Raw genomic sequence first — 19,835 nt, forward strand, 5'->3', positions numbered from 1 at the left:
GTGTCCTGTTCGCTGATTGCTGTTTTATTGTGTCTTGCCAAAGGACCTGTCACAGGTGAGGAATTTTAAATTTATTACACAGCGCAAAGAAAATATGTAAATAAATACAAATATGACTTAAGGGACATGTCAAAGCATATAAATATACAGTGTAGTATTGGCGTAGTTTGAATAGCCTAATAAAGTTTATATATATATATATATATTATATATATATATCTTGCAAGGAACATAAAAATGAGAAAGATGAGCATTGTTTATTTATTCATTTAGGAGCCGTTGATTTGGAAAAAGTGTTACCATCAGGTATGTATGCCATCACTACTGTGCTATTGTTACATTTCCAAATGCTCTGTAGCCTACTTTACCTGTTTAAAAACTCTTAGTATTCAGTTTAGCATGGGAGCTAATTATAACTTACAGACGTCTGGTGAAAGTTAAGCTTTGTGTTGTAGTTTAAATAAGTCATTAAGATTAAGGTGTTTGTTTATATTTCTTCCATTATAAGAAAAACTATGACAAATATGCATTATTGTTATATAGATACACAATTATGTACTTTTGTTTTTACAGTAAATGGATCCATTCATTTGGCTACCAGGTTTATTATGTATGCCATGACTCCTGAACTCCTTTTTTTTTCTTCCATATATTCTTCCATATATTTAAAATGCTTAAAGTGTAGTGGCCATGGTATAAGTATTTATTTGTGTATATATTGTATAAAAATGGACTGATGTCCATGTTGTATGTTGGCATTACTATACACCACCAGTTGTGAGGTAGGTTATATGTTGTAATGTCACTCCTTGCCTTTGAAACAGTTTAGGGTTAAATGGTGGATTTTTTATCTACTTTGATTTGATACAGATAAATTTGTGTCTGTTATACTTTAAGCTGCAGTCTGTAAATTTTGCCTCTTTTTTCGCCATATATGTTTGAAAACCTGGAATTGCAGTTCCTTATAGAATTATATTCCATGTGTGGGTTTTGATCTAGCACAGATGAATCTGATTTGAGGTGAAAGTCATGACATTTGCCAAGTATGTTAGCCCATAATCAGAATTTAACCCATCCAAGTGCGCACACACACACACACACACACACACACACACACTGCCAGCACCGAGACTCGAACCTGTGACCTTCAGGTTACAAGTCCAATTCTCTAACCCTTAGGCCGCACTGATGTGGATATTCATTGTACTTAGTAATCACAGATTCTAGCCTATGTCTTGGAATATATAACCCAAATAAGACTTTTCACCATGTATTGCATCTGATTTTTTCAAATTTAATTATTCCAGCTGCTGTGGGAATAGACTATAATTAAAAGTTCCGCCATCTGCAGGATCCTCACATGTGATAGCCTAGTAGCAGGGACAACTTTTTCATGTTTACAGACGTGACGTAATGACGCCGTGTCATGCTCAAAATTTCCCCTGAAAACCTACCCATACCACTCAAATTAGATTTTTTATTATTATTATAAATTAACTGTTGTGAATCAGGCCAAAGTAAGGCGATAGTTTCAAAAACTGGCTGGTTATGTACTAGCTCAAATATTGATTTTGGATAATTTTATCATGTTTGTATAACAACAGAAAAGCCAGGATCATGTCCAAAACCCCTTGGACCCAGACTGTGTGCTGAGATGTGTTCTGGTGACAGTAGCTGTCCAAACAACCAGAAATGCTGCCGCAATGGATGTGGACATCAGTGTATGGCTCCATATAAAGGTATGTATTATAGGTGCATCTCAATAAATTAGAATATTGTGGAAAAGTTTATTCATTTCAATAATTCAACTCAAATTGTGAAACTAGTATATTAAATAAATCCAATGCACACAGACTGAAGTAGCTTAAGTTTAGATTTTGGCTCACATTTAACAAAAACCCACCAATTCACGATCTCAACAAATTAGAATACGTCATAAGAAAAAAAAATGTATATAAAAATTTTTTTTAGTGAATTGTTGGTCTTCTGGAAAGTACAGTATGTTAATTTACCGTACATGTACTCAATACTTGGTAGGGGCTATTTTTGCTTTAATTACTGCCTCAATTCAGTGTGGCATGAAGGTGATCAGTTTGTGGCAATGCTGAGGTGGAAGCCCAGGTTTCTTTGACAGTGGCCTTTAGCTCATCTGCATTGTTTGGTCTCTTGTTTCCCATTATCCTCTTGACAATAGCCCATAGCTTCTCTGGGTTTCAGGCCTGGTGAATTTGCTGGCCAGTCAAGCACACAAACACCATGCTCATTTAAATTTTGGTGGTTTTGGCAGTGTGGGCAGGTGCCAAATCCTGCTGGAAAATGAAATCAACATCTTCAAAAAGCTAGTCAGCAGTAGAAAGCTTGAAGTGCTCCAAAATTCTTTTGTAAAAGGGTGAAGTGACTTTTTTTTTTTTTTTTTTTTAAACAATGGACTGACAGCAGCAGATGACATTGAATCCCAAATCATCACAAACTGTGGAAACTTAACACTGGACTTCAAGGAACTTGGGCTATTAGCTTCTCCACCCTTCCTCCAGACTCTAGGACCTTGGTTTCTAATGAAATACAAAACTTGCTCTCATCTGAAAAGAGGACTTTGGACCAATATCAGCAATCCAGTTATTTTCTCCTTAGCCCAGCTAAGATGCCTCTGACATTGCCTGAGGTTCAGGAGATGCTTAACAAGAGGAATATGACAACTGTATCCAAATTCCTTGACACGTCTGTGTGTGGTGGCTCTTGATGCCTTGACCCCAGCCGCAGTCCATTCCTTATGAAATTTACAAAAATTCTTGAATCGATTTTGCTTGACAATCCTCATAATGCTGCGGCTTTTTCTTCCACACTTTTTCCTTCCACTCAACTTTGTTAACATGCTTTGATACAGCACTCTGTGAACAGCCAGCTTCTTTGGCAATTAATGTTTGTGGCTCACCCTCCTTGCGAAAGGATTAGCTGATTGGCATGTCACCATATTCTAACTTGTTGAGATGTGAATTGGTGGGTTTTTGTTAAATGTGAGCCAAAATCGTCATAATTAAAAGAAGCAAAGACTTAAACTACTCCAGTCTGTGAGCACTGAATTTATTTTAGTTGAATTACTGAAATAAATAAATTTTTTCACAACATTGTAATTTTTTGAGATGCACCTGTATATTAAATAATAAAATATCGGTGTGGGTCAGCTTTTTTTTTTTTTTCTCAGTCTATATGTTTTCTCTATCATGTTTTGTACGTCAGTTGGACCAGCAAAGCCAGGAGTGTGTCCTAGAAACAATGTTAAAAAAATGGTGTTTGGAGTGTGTGCTGAGACGTGTTCCTATGACAGTGATTGTCCGAATGATCAGAAATGCTGCAGCAATGGATGTGGACATAAGTGTATGCCTCCATATAAAGGTATTTATTATATTTTATAATATCGGTGTATGTGGCAGGTCTTTTTTTATGCAGTGAGGCATTCAGTGAGGTTTCTGTCATGTGTTTGTGTAACAGAAAAGCCAGGAGTGTGTCCAGGTAAAAACCTCAAAATAGGAGTGTGTGCTGAATCATGATCCCATGATGGTAACTGTCCAAACAATCAGAAATGCTCCAGCAATGGATGTGGACATCAGTGTATGGCTCCATATAAAGGTATTAATATAGCAGTATGTGTGTTTTATTTTTTATTTTTTTCATCCCCAAATGCAGCGAGAAGTTTAGTGATGAGGTTTGTCGCATGTTTGTGTAACAGAAAAGCCAGGAGTGTGTCCAAAAACAACTCCCAGAATAAAAGGTGTTTGCGCTGAGTTGTGTTCTCATGATGGTGACTGTCCGAATGATGAGAAATGCTGCAGCAATGGATGTGGACATCGGTGTACGGCTCTACCTAAAGATCTGCTATACTGATGCATTGGTCAGATTTTCCCCATTATGGTTCTTCTGTGATCTGGTTTCCTTGTGTTTGTGTAGCAGAAAAGCCAGGAGTGTGTCCAATGACTTTGGCTGGATTAAGAGGACCGTGTGAAGAGTTGTGTGTCAGTGACTTTGACTGTCCAGGAAATGAGAAGTGCTGCAGCTCTATATGTGGAGGAAGTTTATGTACACCTGCATTTTAAGGTATTTGTTCTCCAACACACACATTGAGTATTTTATCATTTGAAATGTCAAAGTAACTGAATTTGGCCCATTGCACCACTGTAATCGCATGGCTTTCCAAAATAGATGAATAATACCTGGAACAACAATAAAACAATAAAATTAAAGTTTGCATGTGATGAGTGTTTTGTAACATGTTTGAATGCCTCTAAATGAACGGACTAATCATGTGCAGTGAAGCATGGTCTATATCTCAAACCAAATAATAACGCTTCCATGTTTAATGTCCTTCCAGACAGAAGTCTTGCCCAACCACTTGTGGACATGCATGCAGATATCTTACCAATGTATCCACGGGGAAAAGTCTTTGATTGTCTTTCCTTGAAGTCCTTGATTGTAAGGTTCTGTGTGTGTGCATTGTTGTTGTTAAATCTAAATCTAAATAAATTTTCTTTTCTTCACACTAATGATGTCGGGATTTTTTTTTTTTTTTTTTGCCTACGGAATCTGCTTGTACTAACAATTTCATGATTTGTGTTATATCTGAGCAATGATTATATCATAATTGCTTTTGGGGTTTTTCATGTTGTAAACCTTAATGCCTAATAAATTTGGTTTTACCCTAAACATTACTGAGAATGAGTGGGATGTAGCATTAAAGAGGTGTGTGAACTTGCAAGTACGATGTCCGACACTGTAATATGCTCTGGTCCCCTCCCTGCTTAACCTGGTAATGAGATTACCAGGGTAATCTCATTACCAGGATACAGGATCTTGGCGCCGGTACAGGATGGCTGCCTCCGTGACGTGCTCTGCGTTTTTGTCTTTTTGTTAGTTTGTCCTGTCTTTAGTTATATTCCTGCAATCAGTTTCACCAGGGATGAACTGCTGAACATTCGGCAGAACGCACCACAAGATGTTTTTCCGGATTTCAATTATTCAGACGTTTTATTGAATATTGTTATCGGAGGAGCAGCGGCGCTGATCAAACGCTTCAGGACGCGCAGGCGGGGAAAGCGAGCTGGAGCGCTCGTCAGACTCAGGAAGCGCGGATTTCGAACGCCGTTGCCTAGCATCCATCTGGCAAATCTACGCTCTCTACCCAACAAAACGGACGAACTCCTTCTGCTTTCTCGGACAAAAAAGGATTTCACACACTCTGCTGCTCTGTGTTTCACGGTGTTATACCGGACAGCGCGCTCCATCTGCCGGGCTTTCAGCTGTTCAGAGCGGATCGCGACGCAGAATCAACGGGGAAATCGCGCGGCGGCGGGACATGCTTTTACATCAATGAACGGTGGTGTACAGATGTAACTGTGTTAAAGAAGATGTGCTGTCCTAATCTAGAAATGCAGTTTGTCAACTGCAAGCCGTTCTATTCGCCGCGGGAGTTTCACTCGTTCATTCTGGTGAGTTTTTACATCCCTCCGCAAGCGCAAGTAAGTCTGGCTTTACAGAAACTCGCTGATCAGATCACAGAGACAGAACAACAACACCCGGACTCTGTTTTAATGATTCTTGGGGACTTTAATAAAGCCAATCTCTCCCGTGAACTGCCAAAATACAGACAGCATGTTACCTGTCCCACCAGAGACAGTAATCTATTGGATCACTGTTACACCTCAATAAAGGATGCATATCACTCTGTTCCACGAGCAGCTTTGGGACGTTCTGATCACCTTCTGGTTCATCTTATACCGACCTACAGGCAGAAACTAAAATCAGCTAAACCTGTATTAAGGACTGTAAAAAGATGGACTAATGAAGCAGAGCAGGATTTACAATCTTGTTTTGACCTCACTGATTGGAGTGTTTTTGAAGCTGCTTCCACCGATCTGGACGAACTCACAGAGACCGTAACATCATATATCAGTTTCTGTGAGGATATGTGTATTCCTACCAAGACTCAACTAAATTACAACAATGACAAACCGTGGTTCACTGCAAAACTCAGACAGCTCTGTCAGGCCAAAGAAGATGCTTACAGGAAGGGGGACAATGTCTTGTATAAACAGGCTAAATACACACTGGAAAAGGAGATCAGAGTGGCAAAGAGGAATTATTCTGAAAAAATAAGGACTCAGTTCACTTCGAACGACTCAGCATCAGTGTGGAAAAGTCTAAAGAAGATCACCAATTACAAGACACCACCCCCCAGCACTGTGGAGAATCAACGACTGGCAGACGATCTGAACGAGTTTTACTGCAGGTTTGAAAGAACACCCATTACCTGCCCTGAACACCTCTCCACACAACCGTTCACACCATTAACAGCTCCTGCAACCAACCCTGAATGCCTCTCCACACAACCGTTCACACCATTAACAGCTCCTGCAACCCATCCTGCGCCAGGTCTTCCGGAAGCAGAAAAGGAAAAAAGCACCAGGCCCAGATTGTGTTACACCAGCCTGTCTGAAATCCTGTGCTGACCAGCTGGCCCCCATCTTCACAAAGATCTTCAACAGATCGCTGGAGCTGTGCAAAGTCCCTTCATGCTTCAAACGCTCCACCATCATCCCCATCCCAAAGAAACCCAAAATTACAGGACTAAATGACTACAGGCCTGTGGCTTTAACATCCGTAGTCATGAAGTCATTTGAAAAACTGGTGCTGGCCCACCTGAAGGACATCACTGGACCCTTGCTGGATCCTCTTCAGTTTGCCTACAGAGCAAACAGGTCTGTGGACGATGCAGTAAACATTGGACTGCATTATGTTCTGCAACACCTAGACAGACCGGGAACCTATGTGAGGATCCTGTTTGTGGACTTCAGCTTGGCTTTTAACACGATCATGCCAAACCTCCTCCTGCCCAAGCTAACTCAGCTCTCCGTGCCCACCTCCGTCTGTCAGTGGATCAACAGCTTCCTGACAGACAGGCAGCAGCTAGTGAGGCTGGGAAAATACATATCCAGCACCCGTACAATCAGCACCGGAGCTCCCCAGGGCTGCGTTCTCTCCCCACTGCTCTTCTCCCTGTACAATAATGACTGCACATCTACTGACCCCTCTGTCAAGCTCCTGAAGTTTGCAGACGACACCACACTCATCGGCCTCATTCAGGACAGTGACGAGTCTGCTTACAGGCAGGAGGTTAAAGAGCTGGCTGTCTGGTGCACTCTCAACTACCTGGAGCTTAAAACGATCAAAACAGTGGAGATGACTGTGGACTTCAGGAGAAACCCCCCTGCACTCCCCCCACTCACAATCATGAACAGTACTGTGACTGCAGTGGAGTCATTCAGGTTCCTGGGCACCACTATCTATCAGGACCTGAAGTGGGACATTCACATTGACTCCATTGTGAAAAAGGCCCAGCAGAGGTTGTACTTCCTTCGCCAGCTGAGGAAGTTTAACCTGCCACAGGATCTGCTGAAACAGTTCTACTCCACCATCATCGAATCCATCCTCTGCACTTCAGTAACTGTCTGGCTCAGCTCAGCTTCTAAATCTGACCTCAGAAGACTACGGAGGGTAGTCCGGACTGCTGAGCGAATCATCGGTTCAACTCTCCCATCTATTCAAGAACTGTACTTATCCAGAGTGAGCAAAAGGGCTGTTAAAATCACTCTGGACCCATCACATCCAGCACACTCCCTCTTTGAACTGTTGCCATCTGGTCGACGCTACAGAGCACTGAGCACCAGAACGACCAGACACAGGAAAAGTTTCTTCCCTCAGGCAATCCATCTTATGAACAGCTGATACACACTGAACACACTACACTTTATATTTATATACACATACACTTAATTTATCTAACACACATACTTAGTATACACTTAAATTTTGCACATAATATACATGTACATACATAACTGCATTTTTGGAATATACCTGCCTACAATTGTCAATTTGTATATTGTCATTTCTTATCTACTTATTTGTATTTTTTGTATTTTTATATTCTTTTATTATGTGTTTTATGTTTTGTCGCTGTCATTCTGTTGTACTGCGGAGCTTCTGTCACGAAAACAAATTCCTCGTATGTGTAAACATACCTGGCAATAAAGCTCATTCTGGTTCTGATTCTGATTCTGAGATACATAACAGATTGTCATCACTCAACGGCTGGATGTTTAAGTGGTGCCCGCAGAATAACATAGGTTTCATAGACAATTGGACAAGCTTTTGGGGCAGACCACCCTTCTGGGGTGGCGCCACTCTTCTCTCTAGAAATATGGCACATAGTCTTAGAGTTTTTACTTGACTGGGGCCCAGGTCAGGAAGCAGACAGACTGGCTAAACCGACCGTTTGCTAGCTGCCTCATGTCACAGAGGTCAGTTAATTCTCAGCACATAGAGACTCTTTCACCTAGATATCACACTATAGAGACTGTGTCTGTTCCCTGAACTAGAAAATACAAAAAACGTCCAAAACAATTTAATTGAGGTAACAATTTAATTGAGGTTCAACAAATAAAAAATAGATGCAACACCGATAAACAAATGGTAAAGCTTGGCTTATTGAATATTAGGTCCCTTTCTATGAAAGCACTTTTTGTAAATGATATGATCACTGATTATAACCTACTGTAGATGTGCTCCCCTTACCAAAAAGTAGTATACTCCAAGTTTATTTTATTAAGTATACTCAAGTAAAGTTCCAATATATTTTTAAGTATACTATATGTAGCAAGTATACAAATATTAGTGTTCTAGTAGTATACTTGTAAGTGTAATGTTTCAATACTCCTTGTGACTAAATTGGCTCACTTTCTAGTATATAAAAGTATACTTTTAAGTATACTTTAAGTATAAAAGTAGCAAACTTTGAGTAGACAACTAGTTTACTTCTATGTTTGTAACTTGTATGGCAATTATACCAAAAGTGAACTTTGAAGAATAGTCTCAGTAAGCTACTAGTTTAGTTGTTTTATACTGCAAGAGTATACTCATAAGTTTTCTTTAAGTGACATCATACTTTAAGTATACTATTATGTCCCTATTTAGGTTTTAATTTGTATATATTATATGAGTAGCTGAACATACAAAACATCCAAAGAAAGAACAGGGGATCTGCTATTCTTGATAATCAAAACGTAGATGGAGTCGATCAACACCCAAAAGCTTGACTGAAAATATTACCTCTTTGTCGGTTGACATTTTATTCCATAACGTTACAGTGTTGAAGCTGTTTCATGTCAGATGATCATGTTAGATGACATGTGTTCGTATCGGTAGTTTCTTTTTTCTTCCTCACTGTTTTTTTTTTTTTGGAAATTCTGTACGGAAGATGTGTACTAGCACCCTCTACCTTATAATATGGAAAAATATATTTAGACTTTTTGCATGTCAAGTATATTTAAATTTTTTAGTTTAAAATAAGAATACTAATACCACACTTGAATAAACTTATTTTTCATAAGAGTAAGTTTCATCAAACTATGAACTCTCTCTTTTCTAGAAATGTATATACAGTTGCTCCTTTACACTTAAAGAAGATTAAGGAAAACCGTCTGCCAACTGTGGAATAATGAGCACACATGCACCCAAAAGAGAGCAGCCCGGAAAATGGAGCACAGCTGGTGGAAAACAAAACTGGAGGTATTTCGTATTGTTTGGCGGAAAGTAACCTATCCTTCAGAAAAGCATTAAAAACTGTTAGATCGGATTACTTTTTGTCTCTTTTAGAAGAAAACAAACAACATTATTATAGTGGCAACTTAAGGTATTTATTCAATACAGTGGAAATTGAAGCCTTCTGCCCCCTCTGGTACCCCCACCAGTTGTACGTTATTTATCCTGCTCCTATCTTCCATGTTCATCACTTTATTGTAAGTTGCTCTAGCTGCTTTCTCAGATTCATGACTCACATGCAGCTGCTTGAACGGAATCGACCCAGTCACGCGATGGCTAGTTCTTAAACTTACCCGGTCACATGGTGGCTGCTTCTTCATCTTCTGCTTTTAGCTCTTTTACATAGTTGTTGGTCGCTTGTATGTCCACTTGTAGGTCATGCAATGCCGGGAACAGTACAGAATTTATCACATCTCTTACTGTCGACACCACAACCGTGTCCAAAGTACTTTGCTGCTCTTTAAGTGCTAGCTTGATACCATTAGCTACTGCGCCATCGAGATCCTCTTTGATGATGATGGGATCTTTAAAACATTTTTTTTTTATTGGCGATTGCTCCATCACTCTATTCCGATAGTCCTTGACCGTTGAAGTACTCATGATGGAATAGATAGTGAGTGGTTTAGAGTTCACTATCAGGATTGTAGAATATGTAGAACAGAGTGAGCCGAGTGAAGGACTGTGTGTGCACCGCCGTCGAACGGTCATACAGTATGATCTCAAAACATCGGTTTTTGTTCAAAAGAGCTAATTCTCAGAATATGTATTTTTTAGATATATACTATCTGTAGGTATACTGTATCTCTATATCAAGGTTGCTCAAACTCGTTCCTGGAGGGTGGTGTCCTGCAAAGTTAGCTCCAACTTGCCTCATCACACCTGCTTTGAAGGTTCTAGTATACCTAGTAAGAGCTTGATTAGCTGGTTCAGGTGTGTTTAACTTGTACAACTCTGCAGGACTCTAGCCCTCTAGGGCTGAGTTTGGGCACCCATGATCTAAATGATTTCATGTTTATTCTCATTGTATTGTTATTTAACTGCATGCTTTTTTCGGGTATTGAAAACGTAAATAAGCTGATGATCATACACTAAACTTTGAAGAAGCTTGAACAGAATAGTTTCAGTGTTCATCAGGTCTGTGTTTTCGCTAAGAATTTGCTGATACAATATGCATCACGATGCAGGGGATATAATACAGTATAGTGGCAATAGAGGCGTAGATGATGCGAAACTGTTCTTGATAAATACTCTTAGTCGTCATCTGGAAAACAGCGGATCTCCACAGGTACCCCACAAGGGTGTGTGCTCTCTCCTATTTTGTTTATATTATATACAAATGACTGTCAGGGTTTGCAAGATAATAGTTACTTGGTAAAATATGCAGATGATACTGTGTTGCTCTCCTTGCTTTCACATTCAGATCAGGAATATGGTTCTGTTTTGTACAATTTCATCTCTTGGTGTAGTAATATGAAACTAGATCTGAATGTCTCAAAAACTAAAGAGATGATTATTAATTTTAGCAGGAGGACATTAGCACTTCAACCGATAGTCATTAATGGCACACATGTATAAGAAGTAGAACAATATAAGTACCTGGGTATGGTTTTTGACAGTTAAAGTCTGATCAGAATTCTGAGGTAATCATCAAAAAGTCACATCAAAGATTGTTTTTGCTGAGAAAACTCAATACTTTTAATGTACAGAAAGTTGTTCTTAAGTCTTTTTACAATTCAGTTTGTTGAAAGTATTTTGTCCTTTTTTTTATTTGTTGGTTTTCTTCATTGTCTATAAAAAACTAAAATCGGTTGCAAGGTATTGTTAGCACGTGCTCTAAAATCATGGGTTTCCCCTTAAGAAGCCTTACTTCCTATCATGGGCGTCAGTTTGGTTTGAAATGTGGTGGGGACAGAGACGCATTCAGAAGTGCATTTTCAGAAGTGCTGGGTACAATGATGCATGTTTTGAAAGACGTCCTGTATCTTATTAATGTAAATAAATAAAAATGTATACAAAATTGTGATGATGTCCGACTCGTTTTATGAAGAAGAAAGCCGTACAAAGCATTAGACATATGATATATGACCCACTAATCTGCTTCATATCATCATATAAGTACCATGTTGACAATATGACATGGCCATGACGTGGTTTAATGTACCTAAACAATGATTACCAAATTTCTCTTTCATGTTGCTTTGTTATAACCACTGAAAACGGGGAAAAAAAATCTAACCCAAAATCGAGCTTCGCTCTACATTATCCCGCTTATTACATGGCTACCCACCAAATAAATCAATAATTTGACACAAAATATTGATTTAAAAAAGAGTTTATTGATTTAAACACGATTGTATTGCTTCTCCTAAAGAAAATAGTTCCGTCTCTACGATTAGAATCCTGCCGCGTCCATAGCAACGCTCTGTTTTTCATGGCAACGGTGTTATTATCAAGAAATAACAGACTTCATTCTACAGTGGAATTCAACCAAGCCATGTAATAATTTGATTTAATTCCCAGTACAATTTACCATATCTACACACAACACAACTTAAGCACTACAAATTTTATCAAGATTGAAAAAGCAAAAATAGTGTAGCACAGATGAACACTATTGACTATCACACCATGATCTGACTGCTCTCAATTCACAACAACATGCATCCATCCAATCTACATCAGGCATTTTGACTAAAACTTGATCCATTCCTCATCATCATCATCATCATCATCATCACAACTATTCCAGAATTCAGCAATAGATTCAAGCAATAATTAAACAAGATACTGACTACTCAACAATCATCTCCCCCAATACTTGCTGTATGAACGCAAACCGTAACTAGCTAATTAAGTTGGTGGCTAAGGAAGTCTAACGTAACATTAATTGCAAGAGAAGAATTAAAACAGCCGATCCCTTGTGTGCAAATGCACAAGACCTAGCCATAATACCAGCAAATCTTAATAAACATAAGTTATCGCGTCTTACCTTTGTGTCAATGGTCTGCAGACCCATGCTGTGTGTACAACAACATCCATTTGTTCTACAGGTTATCACTTTGATATGTTATAGTCCATGGCACTAGGATGCAACCTTGTGATATTGTATGAAGGCTAAATGACTTGCTCGTCTATGATACATTCGCCAGAAATTCTGGCCAATCCCAGCAAAGACTAGGTAGCCTCGTTCCCGCTCGTTCACTGTCCATTCCAAACTGTCAACTCATTTGAAAAACATTCTTTAAAAAAAAGAAGCGCGATAGAAAATAATAACAGTGACACGATGACTCCCCCTCCCCCTCCCCCAACCTAGAACGTATCCGAATGTTACAGTTGTTGCAGTTTTAATGAACAGAAAAGCGTGTAGCCAGCGCAGCAGCAGAACGGCTAAATTGAACTCGAGGTTTAAAAAAAAAAAAAAAAAAAAGTGGTGGGTACAAAATGACTCATGACAAAATCTGAAAGTCCCCCCCGAAATCGACGCCTATGCTTCCTATTATGAAAAGCAGGTGATGAGGATGGCACACAAAATATTAGGAGATAGTACTCACCCGCTGCATTTGGACTTTGAGTGGACGCCCCTGGGGCGACGTTTAAGAGCAATTAAATGCACTACTAATCGATATAAATTTACTTCTGTGCCTGAAGCAATACGGTTATGTAACACACATAGGTGACTTTATTTTAGTTTTTTTTCTCTTCTTTTGTTTTAGGTGTTTTAATTGTATGTCAAGTGTTTTATGTGAGGCACCATGTAAGCTTAAATTAATTACCCCACGGGGATCAATAAAGCTCCAAACAAAAAAATATATTGTTTTTTTTTTTTTTATTTAAAAAAAAAAAAAAAAAAAACTCTAACACACTACCATATGAATAAAAACTGAAAAAAGATTGTGGTGATTTCTGTGACTGTGGCTACTAATTTGTGCTCTAAAGTCAAGAAGTTCAACGGTCATGGTCTTGTGACTAAAGTTAGCTTAAAATACATCATGATCATGGCACGGTGTGTTTGCTTGTATGATTGATGTTTACTGACCAGCCAATAAAAATGCAACATGAAATTAACACCTAATGGCACTGAAACATCAAACATCTTACCTCAAACTGTAATCTACTTTCGCTGTTTCCAATTTTTAAGCACACACAAAAATACAACTGCTTAAGTGTGATTTATCATGCTCTTTTTGTTTACCACTAGCACATGCTGATGACATTTTATTCTTCTTTAGTAACATGCATCATATTGTACAGATCAGTAGCAGTGTGTTCCGAACAGGATATATCGCCATCCGAAGGGCACTTTGGAGTGAAAACATACATGGCCACCATATTGAAGGATCGTTCCAAACCAAAGTGCTCAGAGCTGGCCACTTCAAATTTCCCTTCAAAATGAAGCATTTTGAAGGGTACAAATGATGGACACTTTGGGCTCCCATGATCCTTTGCACAGATTCTTTGCATGATGGTGGTGTCTCTGTGTTGGTGTATGATGATGACGCAGAAGGGCACTTCAAGAAACAGTTGTTTGGTCCCCTACACTCGTCAACCCTTTGAAGCTCTCACTCCAGAGGGTAAACTCTTTGAAGGGATTAGGGCATAGGGATGAGCCCTTCTGAATGGAACGCAGGGAAGATGTTCTCATCATACAGTCTCCACACGTTGTAGCCTTTAGATCCATGTTGTATAGAGTGACATTTTTGAGTGTTTTTTGAGTGAGTGTTTTTATAAGATTGCTAAAATCGTGTAGTGTGTTTTGCACTACCTGTTTAAAACTCAGAAAAATACAAAAGGTATAAAGAGAAATGCTTTAGTGCAGAGGTACAGAGGTTCAGTTCCTGGAGGACCACCTGCAGTGTTTTGCTCTGACCCTAATTAGACACACCTAAACCAGCTAATCAAGGTCCTCAGGATTTCAAGGAACATCCTGGCAGATGTGGTGGAACTGGTTGGTTCTAGACTCTGGACACTGGCCATTTAGATGTTTAGAGATCAGCATTTATCGTCAAAGAAAACCCTTTCATACAAAACACTGATTAAAACACATTTTAAAATGGACAAATTAAAAAAAGAAAAATTATTGGGGGGGTGGGGGTGATGTTGGGTTAACCCTTGTGCATTGTTCAAATTCACAACCCTTTCGTTATGTTCGGGATGAAAACATCCACTCATTTAAACTGCTGTAAAAATGTGTCAGATTCATATTTTTTCAAACATTTTATTGCATAAATCTGTTAATCAACTTCAGTCCTGATCAAAACTACCAAATGTTTTTTAAAAAAATCCAAGATTTTAACCCTTTAATTGCCAAGTTCACAACCTCCTGGACAGCAACCAATCTGGCTTCAAAAGTGGCCACTCAACTGAGACTGCTCTGCTCTCGGTTACTGAAGCCCTGCGACTAGCAAGAGCAGCTTCAAAATCCTTGGTACTCATCTTACTGGACCTTTCTGCTGCTTTTGACACTGTTAATCACCAGATTCTCCTGTCCACCCTCAGAAAGATGGGCATCTCTGGAACTGCACTCCTGTGGGTTAAGTCCTACCTCTCTGACAGATCCTTCAGTGTGTCTTGGAGGGGTGATGTTTCAAAGTCACACCACCTTGCTACTGGGGTTCCTCAAGGCTCAGTACTTGGACCACTTCTCTTCTCAATCTACATGACATCATTAGGATCTGTCATTCAGAAGCATGGCTTTTCTTATCACTGCTACGCTGATGACACCCAACTCTACCTCTCATTCCAACCAGATGACCCGACGGTAGCTGCTCGCATCTCAGCCTGTCTGAGTGACATCTCTAGCTGGATGAATGACCATCACCTTCAGCTTAACCTTACGAAGACAGAACTCCTGGTGATTCCAGTTAACCCATTGCTTCATCACAACTTCTCTATACAGCTGGGCTCATCAACCATTACTCCTTCGAGGACAGCTAGAAACCTAGGAGTTGTGATGGATCATCAGTTAAGCTTCACAGACCATATTGCTACAACTACCCGGTCCTGCAGGTTTGCCTTATACAACATTAGGAAGATTAGACCCTTCCTGTCAGAGCAAGCAACCCAACTTCTTGTCCAAGCTCTTGTTCTCTCCAGACTGGACTATTGTAATGCTCTCCTGGCGGGCCTTCCTGCATCTGCATCTTATGTGCCCTCCAGAAGTTTGCGCTCTGCAAGTGATCGACGCCTTGTGGTACCATCCCAAAGAAGTTCAAAATCACTCTCAAGGACCTTTTCCTGGACTGTGCCCAGCTGGTGGAATGACCTCCCAATCTCAATTCGTACAGTTGAGTCTTTACTCATTTTCAAGAAACAGCTAAAGACTCATCTTTTTCGCCTGCACTTAACCAACTAACACTAGCACTTTTCCTTTTCTTGTCTTTTAATAAAAAAAAAAAATAAAAAAATAAAAAAAAACCTACCTATGCGTTCTATACTAGACTAACTGAGACTTGTCATGGCACTTGTATACTGTTGTTGTTCTCTTGTTGTCCTGACTGCTTCTATTGTTCTCATTTGTAAGACGCTTTGGATAAAAGCGTCTGCTAAATGATTGAATGTAAATGTAAATGTAAATGATGTCACTAATTTGGGGGAAAAAAACACACAAAATGACTTTTTTTCAATATAAAAGTAATTGTGGCTGAATTTTTTTAAAAACTTTTTATAACAGTCTTGGGCATGTCAAAGATTAGTAGCAACATTGGCTTTAATGCATTTTTAGTTTTTGTGCAGCATTAGATTTAAATTTTTTCTCCCTAATTTGTTGTTGGTGGCTGTTTTTGCCCCATTGACTTCCATTATAACGACATTTTTTGATTGCAAAGCCATGACACCATATAATCATGCATTCTTGATTGTTTGTGGTTTTCCCTTTTGGGAAGAGGTAAAATTTGTTATTTTTACAGTTGATCACTAGGTGGGATCATTAACCCTTCAGATAGGCCTGTGCAAAAAAAGGCTTAGTTTCTGGCTTGTATATGGAGTTATATGGAGTATAACAGCAAATTATGGGGGGAGGGGGGTTCAGCGAGTTCAGCTTCCTGACAGCCTGATAATTGAAGCTGTCCTTCAGTCTGCTGGTTCTGGCCTGGAGACTCCACAGTCTCCTCACTGATGGCAGCAGACTGAAGAAGCTGCGTTAGAAACTGAGATTGTATAGTCAAAAATAAAGCATTTTTAATTTTAAATTCACTTCCCCCACCCCAGGAATTGCACCACTGGAACCAACCATGTTTACGTGAATATGTGGTCAGCAGGAATTTCGACAATTCTAGGAATTTTGACCTTCTATAGGTTATTTTATCAGGAAAATACCTTATACTTAGAAACAGGGCTGGAGAAGGGGCCTATTTTCAATTCATGAACTGGCTCCACAAGACCAACTTGTTTCAACAGGATTATATGCAGATAAATAACAAATAACATACTGGATTTTTTTAGAAAACCTTCTACAGTCAAACTTTTCAATAGGCACAGTAGAAAAAACACTGCACAAACAAATTAAATCAGCAAAAGCTATATGGATTAAACTATATCCTCATCAATATAAAGTGTCATAAACACCACTGTAAAAACCTTGATATTGACCAAAAGTAAATTGAGCCTACTGAATTGATTCCAGAAGTCCAGTCCGCCAAACCCATAATCACAAGCTGCATTCACGGCATGTCGTAGTCACTGTGATTTCAAGATGACAACACATGATGTTTTACTTGGAGCTGTTCACATCCTTGGATTCGGATTCGGACCTATCACACTATACCTTTATTTTTTTATTTATATAGCGCTTTAAACAAAATACATTGCGTCAAAGCAACTGAACAACATTCATTAGGAAAACAGTGTGTCAATAATGCAAAATGATAGTTAAAGGCAGTTCATCATTGAATTCAGTGATGTCATCTCTGTTCAGTTAAATAGTGTCTGTGCATTTATTTGCAATCAAGTCAACGAGTCAAATCAACTATAAATGCCTAGACATTTCAGCTAATGAATCTGGGGTGGCCAGGAACAAGTTGTAGCTTTCAGAAAACACAAGTTCACAATAACGAGTTCCAGGGCTGGATAAGGATGCCAGGGGCCGCTGGGTTTGAGGTTAGGTTTGGGTCCTACCTATACACTACAGATGCCCTAAATAAGAACATCATTATGGAGTAAAACAAACCACACAAAAATTCAAATATGCTTTGAGGTTTTAGTTAAATTAATATGCAACCTGTCTAGCCTAGTTAAAGTTTAGTTGTGATATTTTAGTAAAATAAACAGCATGTGTTCTCTCAGTCGAGAGATCAAAACCCTAAAAATATTGCTGATTGCCCGACTGGCCCATTTAACTTTTGTGTGTGCAGTAAAATGCGGCTAATAATTTTTGACCGGCATATAACGTACTCGGTTACTAAACGTAACCTCGGTTCTCTCTAGAAGAGCGAACGAGTACTGCGTCTTAGCTAAGACGCTACGGGAAAAGTCTCTTTTCACGAAATACTGAAGCAAAAAATTATCCTTAATTTTGTATTTTTGTAAAGCGCATTTGCAGCAGTACACAGCCATAGGCGAGACGGCTCGCTCGCTCACTGGCTTGTTCTGCGGCAACTGCACAGCCTATCGAGCGCAGGCTGATGCAACATCAGACCAATAAGGGCGCTTCGCGCCCTTCTTGCCACTTCCCGCCGAAACGGGTGTGGCCCAACCTATAAAAGGAGCTCGAAAAGGCTGACTCACCTGATTTATTTCATCGCCGAAGCGAACCAGAGTGAATCGTACGCACGGCAGAGAACGCAGTACTCGTTCGCTCTTCTAGAGAGAACCGAGGTTACGTTTAGTAACCGAGTACATTCTCTTACGAGAGCTCTCTCGTACTGCGTCTTAGCTAAGACGCTACGGGAACCCGATGTAAAACGCCGTGCGCGCAGGGATCACACACCGATAAACCTGAAGCAACGCCCAGGATTTACAGTGCACAGTCACCTGAGGGACTCACAGAGAGTCCGGGACAGAAAAAAGGGGGAAAAACCCTCCGTCCCATATCTAGCAGCATCCGTAGATGCGGCAATATGACATCACACAGCCGAGACAAGGCCTGACCAATGTGGCAATGCGGGTCTTACGCAATACTGCCCATATAACAGTCGCTCATGAATTCAGAATTCCCCTCAGGGCCCTGATTCTTCTATACCGACAGCAGCCTTGCCTGCAAGGCGGGACCCTCCAGGTTATAGAACCTGATAAATGTAGACGGCGAGGCCCAACCCGCCGCCATACATATATCCTGCAAGGAGATCCCAGTAGACCACGCCCACGACGAGGCGACGCCTCTTGTGGAGTGTGCTCTGACGCCCAACGGGCACTGAAGGCCCCTGGAAGCGTAAGCTAACGCTATGGCGTCAACTATCCATCTGGATAGAGTCTGTCTCGAAGCAGCCATTCCTTTGGAACGTCCACCGAACGAGACAAATAGCTGCTCCGTCTGCCGAAAGGCAGCAGAGCGAGACACATAAGCTCTTAAAACCCTGACAGGGCAAAGAAGACTCGAGTCTCCATCCTCCCCTGACACCGGCAGGGCAGACAGGGCAATAACCTGAGCCCGAAACGGTGTGTTGAGGGATTTCGGCACATAACCGTGCCTAGGTTTGAGTATGACCCTTGAGTCATTGGGCCCAAACTCCAAGCACGACTGGCTCACCGAGAGCGCGTGCAAATCACCCACACGCTTCACAGAAGCGAGAGCCAACAAGAATACTGTCTTGAACGACAGATGCTGAAGGCTAACCGATTGGATAGGCTCAAAAGGGGGACCCTTCAAGGCCTCCAAAACCGCCGCGAGGTCCCACATAGGGACTGACGGAGGTCTGGGAGGATTCAGCCTCCTAGCTCCTCTGAGGAACCGGATGACTAAATCGTTCCTTCCTATTGACTGACCGGACGCCGTTTCAGAAAACGCCGCGATGGCCGCCACATAAACTTTGAGCGTGGATGGGGCTCTGCCCTTATCCAACAGCTCCTGTAGGAAGGAGAGGACCTCCGTCACCTCACAACTAAGGGGTGAATAACCTCGAGCTGTGCACCAGCTGGAGAACACCGACCACTTCGAGGCATACAGACGTCGTGTCGACGGAGCTCTAGCCTGAGTGATGGTATTTAGCACTCCCCCTGCGAGATCAGCGGGTAACCGTTGAGTGCCCATA

General features: G+C 40.5%; 1 protein-coding gene across 1 annotated transcript in view; it reads left to right on the forward strand.

Annotated features, from left to right (window-relative positions):
* Positions 1 to 19,835, forward strand: part of LOC132159557 (balbiani ring protein 3-like) — a 286,577-nt gene that overhangs the window by 242,364 nt on the left and 24,378 nt on the right. Inside the window, exons 12-13 of the mRNA XM_059569101.1 lie at positions 1,605 to 1,739; positions 3,247 to 3,393. Of these exons, the coding sequence (XP_059425084.1) occupies positions 1,605 to 1,739; positions 3,247 to 3,393 (282 nt within the window). The remainder of the gene's footprint in view (positions 1 to 1,604; positions 1,740 to 3,246; positions 3,394 to 19,835) is intronic.

The sequence above is a fragment of the Carassius carassius genome, chromosome 16 (genome assembly GCF_963082965.1).
Source record: "Carassius carassius chromosome 16, fCarCar2.1, whole genome shotgun sequence".
NCBI lineage: Eukaryota > Metazoa > Chordata > Actinopteri > Cypriniformes > Cyprinidae > Carassius > Carassius carassius.